Genomic DNA, 7,067 nt, shown 5'->3' on the forward strand with positions numbered 1-7,067 from the left:
AGTGTCCCCAATCCCCCCTGTCCCCCCGTACCGGGCAGGGTGACCAGTGACACCAGTGGCACGCAGGACATGACCCCGCTGTCCCCAATGTCCCCAGTGTCCCCAATCCCCCCTGTCCCCCCGTACCGGGCAGGGTGACCAGTGACACCAGTGGCACGCAGGACATGACCCCGCTGTCCCCAATGTCCCCAGTGTCCCCAATCCCCCCTGTCCCCCCGTACCGGGCAGGGTGACCAGTGACACCAGTGGCACGCAGGACATGACCCCGCTGTCCCCAATGTCCCCAGTGTCCCCAATCCCCCCTGTCCCCCCGTACCGGGCAGGGTGACCAGTGACACCAGTGGCACGCAGGACATGACCCCGCTGTCCCCAATGTCCCCAGTGTCCCCAATCCCCCCTGTCCCCCCGTACCGGGCAGGGTGACCAGTGACACCAGTGGCACGCAGGACATGACCCCGCTGTCCCCAATGTCCCCAGTGTCCCCAATCCCCCCTGTCCCCCCGTACCGGGCAGGGTGACCAGTGACACCAGTGGCACGCAGGACATGACCCCGCTGTCCCCAATGTCCCCAGTGTCCCCAATCCCCCCTGTCCCCCCGTACCGGGCAGGGTGACCAGTGACACCAGTGGCACGCAGGACATGACCCCGCTGTCCCCAATGTCCCCAGTGTCCCCAATCCCCCCTGTCCCCCCGTACCGGGCAGGGTGACCAGTGACACCAGTGGCACGCAGGACATGACCCCGCTGTCCCCAATGTCCCCAGTGTCCCCAATCCCCCCTGTCCCCCCGTACCGGGCAGGGTGACCAGTGACACCAGTGGCACGCAGGACATGACCCCGCTGTCCCCAATGTCCCCAGTGTCCCCAATCCCCCCTGTCCCCCCGTACCGGGCAGGGTGACCAGTGACACCAGTGGCACGCAGGACATGACCCCGCTGTCCCCAATGTCCCCAGTGTCCCCAATCCCCCCTGTCCCCCCGTACCGGGCAGGGTGACCAGTGACACCAGTGGCACGCAGGACATGACCCCGCTGTCCCCAATGTCCCCAGTGTCCCCAATCCCCCCTGTCCCCCCGTACCGGGCAGGGTGACCAGTGACACCAGTGGCACGCAGGACATGACCCCGCTGTCCCCAATGTCCCCAGTGTCCCCAATCCCCCCTGTCCCCCCGTACCGGGCAGGGTGACCAGTGACACCAGTGGCACGCAGGACATGACCCCGCTGGCGTCGGTGGCGCAGTCGGCCCAGAGCCCGCGGGTGACAATGACAGCGGTGACCGCGCTGCTCTGGCCCCCGCCCATCCCCCACACGCCCGCGGCCACCGCGGCCACCAGGAGCCCCCAGCCCGTCACCGCCAGGGCCACCGCGGCCAGCGCGGCCAGCGCGGCCCACGGCCACCCGCCCGCCATGCCCGCGCCGCCGCGGGGCACTGCGGGCACTGCGGGCACTGGTGGCACTGGTGGCACTGGGGGCACTGGGGGCACTGGGCACTGGTGGTCACTGGTCACTGGTGGTCACTGGGAGCGCTGGGCACTGGTCACTGGTGGTCACTGGTCACTGGTGGTGCTGGTCACTGGTGGCACTGGGAGCGCTGGGCACTGGTCACTGGTGGTGCTGGGAGCGCTGGTCACTGGTGGTCACTGGTCACTGGAGGCACTGGGAGCACTGGGCACTGGGCACTGGTGGCACTGGTCACTGGAGGCACTGGGAGCGCTGGGCACTGGTCACTGCTGTCACTGGTCACTGGTGTCACTGTTGAACTGGTTTAACTGGTGTCCCCATCGTCCGGCACTGGTCAGGCTGTCACCGCTGTCACTGCTGTCCCCGCTGTCCAGCACTGGTTGAACTGGTTCTTACTGGTGTCCGGCACTGGTGTCACTGCTGGCACTGCTGTCACCGCTGTCCCCGCTGTCCGGCACTGGTTTAACTGGTGTCACTGGTGTCCGGTGCTGCTGTCACCGCTGTCACTGGTTCAACTGGTTTAACTGGTGTCCGGTGCTGGTCAGCGCTGTCCGGCACTGGTGCCCCTGCTGTCCAGCACTGGTTTTTACTGGTTCTTACTGGTGTCCGGCACTGGGGTAACTGGTTCTTACTGGTGTCCGGCACCGCTGTCACTGGTGTCCCGCTGTCGGTGTCCCACCTTCAGTCGGTAGTACCCCAGCCCCAGGTAGAACAGGACGTCCCTCTGCTCCTCCGGGGGGGTCTCGGGCAGCAGCTCTGGGGGGGCACAGCGGGCGGTGAGACCCCGGCACCCCAAAAACACACACAGGTACCCCAAAAACACACACAGGGACCCCAAAATCACACACAGGCACCCCAAAACTGACCCCGGGACCCCAAAAACCCCCGGGACCCCAAAACTGACCCCGGCACCCCAAAATCACACACAGGCACCCCAAAACTGACCCAGGGACCCCAAAATCACACACAGACATCCCAAAAACACCCGGCACCCCAAAATCACACAGAGGTACCCCAAAATCACACACAGGCACCCCAAAACTGACACAGGGGCCCCAAAAACACACAGAGGTACCCCAAAATCACACACAGGCACCCCAAAACTGACACAGGGACCCCAAAACTGACCCAGGGACCCCAAAATCACACACAGGCACCCCAAAACTGACCCAGGGACCCCAAAATCACACACAGGCACCCCAAAACTGACCCAGGGACCCCAAAATCACAAACAGTCACCCCAAAACCGCCCCTGGGACCTCAAAACTGCCCCAGGGACCCTAAAACCACACAGAGTCACCCCAAAACCACAAAGCCCCAAAGATTTCCCCCCCAAGCCACCCAAACAGTCCCAAAACCCCCCAAAAATCTCCCCAGAATCTGCAAAAATGCCCCCCAAAAACCCCCCAGGGACCCCGAAAAGCCCCGCAGCTTTGACCACGCCCCCTACTCTGGCCCCGCCCACAAAGCGTTAGCCCCGCCCCTCACCGGTGAGCAGGGCAACCCTGAGGGGGCGTGACCGCATCAGGCCCCGCCCCCTGTGCTGGCCCCGCCCCTCACCGGAGAGCAGCAATACCTCGAGGGGCGTGACCGCAATAGGCCCCGCCCCCTGTGCTGGCCCCGCCCCTCACCGGAGAGCAGGGCAGCCCTGAGGGGGCGTGTCCGCACCAGGCCCCGCCCCTCACCGGAGAGCAGGGCAACCCTGAGGGGGCGTGTCCGCACCAGGCCCCGCCCCCTGGCAGGCCCCGCCCCTCACCGGAGAGCAGGGCAACCCTGAGGGGGCGTGTCCTCCCGGTACCGGCTCCGCACCAGGCCCCGCCCCCTCGGTTAGCCCCGCCCCTCACCGGAGAGCAGCGCCACCCCGCGGGCCGTGTCCTCCCGGTACCGGCTCCGCACCAGGCCCCGCCCCCTCGGTTAGCCCCGCCCCTCACCGGAGAGCAGCGCCACCCCGCGGGCCGTGTCCTCCCGGTACCGGCTCCGCACCAGGCCCCGCCCCCTCGGTTAGCCCCGCCCCTCACCGGAGAGCAGCGCCACCCCGCGGGCCGTGTCCTCCCGGTACCGGCTCCGCACCAGGCCCCGCCCCCTCGGTTAGCCCCGCCCCTCACCGGAGAGCAGCGCCACCCCGCGGGCCGTGTCCTCCCGGTACCGGCTCCGCACCAGGCCCCGCCCCCTCGGTTAGCCCCGCCCCTCACCGGAGAGCAGCGCCACCCCGCGGGCCGTGTCCTCCCGGTACCGGCTCCGCACCAGGCCCCGCCCCCTCGGTTAGCCCCGCCCCTCACCGGAGAGCAGCGCCACCCCGCGGGCCGTGTCCTCCCGGTACCGGCTCCGCACCAGGCCCCGCCCCCTCGGTTAGCCCCGCCCCTCACCGGAGAGCAGCGCCACCCCGCGGGCCGTGTCCTCCCGGTACCGGCTCCGCACCAGGCCCCGCCCCCTCGGTTAGCCCCGCCCCTCACCGGAGAGCAGCGCCACCCCGCGGGCCGTGTCCTCCCGGTACCGGCTCCGCACCAGGCCCCGCCCCCTCGGTTAGCCCCGCCCCTCACCGGAGAGCAGCGCCACCCCGCGGGCCGTGTCCTCCCGGTACCGGCTCCGCACCAGGCCCCGCCCCCTCGGTTAGCCCCGCCCCTCACCGGAGAGCAGCGCCACCCCGCGGGCCGTGTCCTCCCGGTACCGGCTCCGCACCAGGCCCCGCCCCCTCGGTTAGCCCCGCCCCTCACCGGAGAGCAGCGCCACCCCGCGGGCCGTGTCCTCCCGGTACCGGCTCCGCACCAGGCCCCGCCCCCTCGGTTAGCCCCGCCCCTCACCGGAGAGCAGCGCCACCCCGCGGGCCGTGTCCTCCCGGTACCGGCTCCGCACCAGGCCCCGCCCCCTCGGTTAGCCCCGCCCCTCACCGGAGAGCAGCGCCACCCCGCGGGCCGTGTCCTCCCGGTACCGGCTCCGCACCAGGCCCCGCCCCCTCGGTTAGCCCCGCCCCTCACCGGAGAGCAGCGCCACCCCGCGGGCCGTGTCCTCCCGGTACCGGCTCCGCACCAGGCCCCGCCCCCTCGGTTAGCCCCGCCCCTCACCGGAGAGCAGCGCCACCCCGCGGGCCGTGTCCTCCCGGTACCGGCTCCGCACCAGGCCCCGCCCCCTCGGTTAGCCCCGCCCCTCACCGGAGAGCAGCGCCACCCCGCGGGCCGTGTCCTCCCGGTACCGGCTCCGCACCAGGCCCCGCCCCCTCGGTTAGCCCCGCCCCTCACCGGAGAGCAGCGCCACCCCGCGGGCCGTGTCCTCCCGGTACCGGCTCCGCACCAGGCCCCGCCCCCTCGGTTAGCCCCGCCCCTCACCGGAGAGCAGCGCCACCCCGCGGGCCGTGTCCTCCCGGTACCGGCTCCGCACCAGGCCCCGCCCCCTCGGTTAGCCCCGCCCCTCACCGGAGAGCAGCGCCACCCCGCGGGCCGTGTCCTCCCGGTACCGGCTCCGCACCAGGCCCCGCCCCCTCGGTTAGCCCCGCCCCTCACCGGAGAGCAGCGCCACCCCGCGGGCCGTGTCCTCCCGGTACCGGCTCCGCACCAGGCCCCGCCCCCTCGGTTAGCCCCGCCCCTCACCGGAGAGCAGCGCCACCCCGCGGGCCGTGTCCTCCCGGTACCGGCTCCGCACCAGGCCCCGCCCCCTCGGTTAGCCCCGCCCCTCACCGGAGAGCAGCGCCACCCCGCGGGCCGTGTCCTCCCGGTACCGGCTCCGCACCAGGCCCCGCCCCCTCGGTTAGCCCCGCCCCTCACCGGAGAGCAGCGCCACCCCGCGGGCCGTGTCCTCCCGGTACCGGCTCCGCACCAGGCCCCGCCCCCTCGGTTAGCCCCGCCCCTCACCGGAGAGCAGCGCCACCCCGCGGGCCGTGTCCTCCCGGTACCGGCTCCGCACCAGGCCCCGCCCCCTCGGTTAGCCCCGCCCCTCACCGGAGAGCAGCGCCACCCCGCGGGCCGTGTCCTCCCGGTACCGGCTCCGCACCAGGCCCCGCCCCCTCGGTTAGCCCCGCCCCTCACCGGAGAGCAGCGCCACCCCGCGGGCCGTGTCCTCCCGGTACCGGCTCCGCACCAGGCCCCGCCCCCTCGGTTAGCCCCGCCCCTCACCGGAGAGCAGCGCCACCCCGCGGGCCGTGTCCTCCCGGTACCGGCTCCGCACCAGGCCCCGCCCCCTCGGTTAGCCCCGCCCCTCACCGGAGAGCAGCGCCACCCCGCGGGCCGTGTCCTCCCGGTACCGGCTCCGCACCAGGCCCCGCCCCCTCGGTTAGCCCCGCCCCTCACCGGAGAGCAGCGCCACCCCGCGGGCCGTGTCCTCCCGGTACCGGCTCCGCACCAGGCCCCGCCCCCTCGGTTAGCCCCGCCCCTCACCGGAGAGCAGCGCCACCCCGCGGGCCGTGTCCTCCCGGTACCGGCTCCGCACCAGGCCCCGCCCCCTCGGTTAGCCCCGCCCCTCACCGGAGAGCAGCGCCACCCCGCGGGCCGTGTCCTCCCGGTACCGGCTCCGCACCAGGCCCCGCCCCCTCGGTTAGCCCCGCCCCTCACCGGAGAGCAGCGCCACCCCGCGGGCCGTGTCCTCCCGGTACCGGCTCCGCACCAGGCCCCGCCCCCTCGGTTAGCCCCGCCCCTCACCGGAGAGCAGCGCCACCCCGCGGGCCGTGTCCTCCCGGTACCGGCTCCGCACCAGGCCCCGCCCCCTCGGTTAGCCCCGCCCCTCACCGGAGAGCAGCGCCACCCCGCGGGCCGTGTCCTCCCGGTACCGGCTCCGCACCAGGCCCCGCCCCCTCGGTTAGCCCCGCCCCTCACCGGAGAGCAGCGCCACCCCGCGGGCCGTGTCCTCCCGGTACCGGCTCCGCACCAGGCCCCGCCCCCTCGGTTAGCCCCGCCCCTCACCGGAGAGCAGCGCCACCCCGCGGGCCGTGTCCTCCCGGTACCGGCTCCGCACCAGGCCCCGCCCCCTCGGTTAGCCCCGCCCCTCACCGGAGAGCAGCGCCACCCCGCGGGCCGTGTCCTCCCGGTACCGGCTCCGCACCAGGCCCCGCCCCCTCGGTTAGCCCCGCCCCTCACCGGAGAGCAGCGCCACCCCGCGGGCCGTGTCCTCCCGGTACCGGCTCCGCACCAGGCCCCGCCCCCTCGGTTAGCCCCGCCCCTCACCGGAGAGCAGCGCCACCCCGCGGGCCGTGTCCTCCCGGTACCGGCTCCGCACCAGGCCCCGCCCCCTCGGTTAGCCCCGCCCCTCACCGGAGAGCAGCGCCACCCCGCGGGCCGTGTCCTCCCGGTACCGGCTCCGCACCAGGCCCCGCCCCCTCGGTTAGCCCCGCCCCTCACCGGAGAGCAGCGCCACCCCGCGGGCCGTGTCCTCCCAAAATCACACACAGGCACCCCAAAACTGACCCAGGGACCCCAAAAACACACACAGGCACCCCAAAATCACACAGAGGTACCCCAAAACTGACACAGGGACCCCAAAATCACACAAAGGTACCCCAAAATCACACAGAGGTACCCCAAAACTGACCCAGGGACCCCAAAATCACACACAGGCACCCCAAAATCACACAGAGGTAACATCCCAAAAACACCCGGCACCCCAAAATCACACAGAGGTACCCC

The 7,067-nt window shown here is 72.1% G+C and overlaps 1 protein-coding gene across 1 annotated transcript; it reads left to right on the forward strand.

Annotated features, from left to right (window-relative positions):
- Positions 1-2,846: 2,846 nt before the first annotated feature.
- Positions 2,847-6,732, forward strand: LOC120513489 (basic proline-rich protein-like; the record flags this gene model as incomplete). Its single annotated transcript, XM_039732992.1, has 2 exons — positions 2,847-2,928; positions 3,290-6,732. Coding segments are annotated over exons 1-2 (3,525 nt in total), but the record flags the coding sequence as incomplete, so codon positions are not given.
- Between the last annotated feature and the right edge of the window lie 335 nt (positions 6,733-7,067).

This window comes from Passer montanus, unplaced genomic scaffold, assembly GCF_014805655.1.
Source record: "Passer montanus isolate IOZ18808 unplaced genomic scaffold, ASM1480565v1 scaffold815, whole genome shotgun sequence".
NCBI classification, from domain to species: domain Eukaryota; kingdom Metazoa; phylum Chordata; class Aves; order Passeriformes; family Passeridae; genus Passer; species Passer montanus.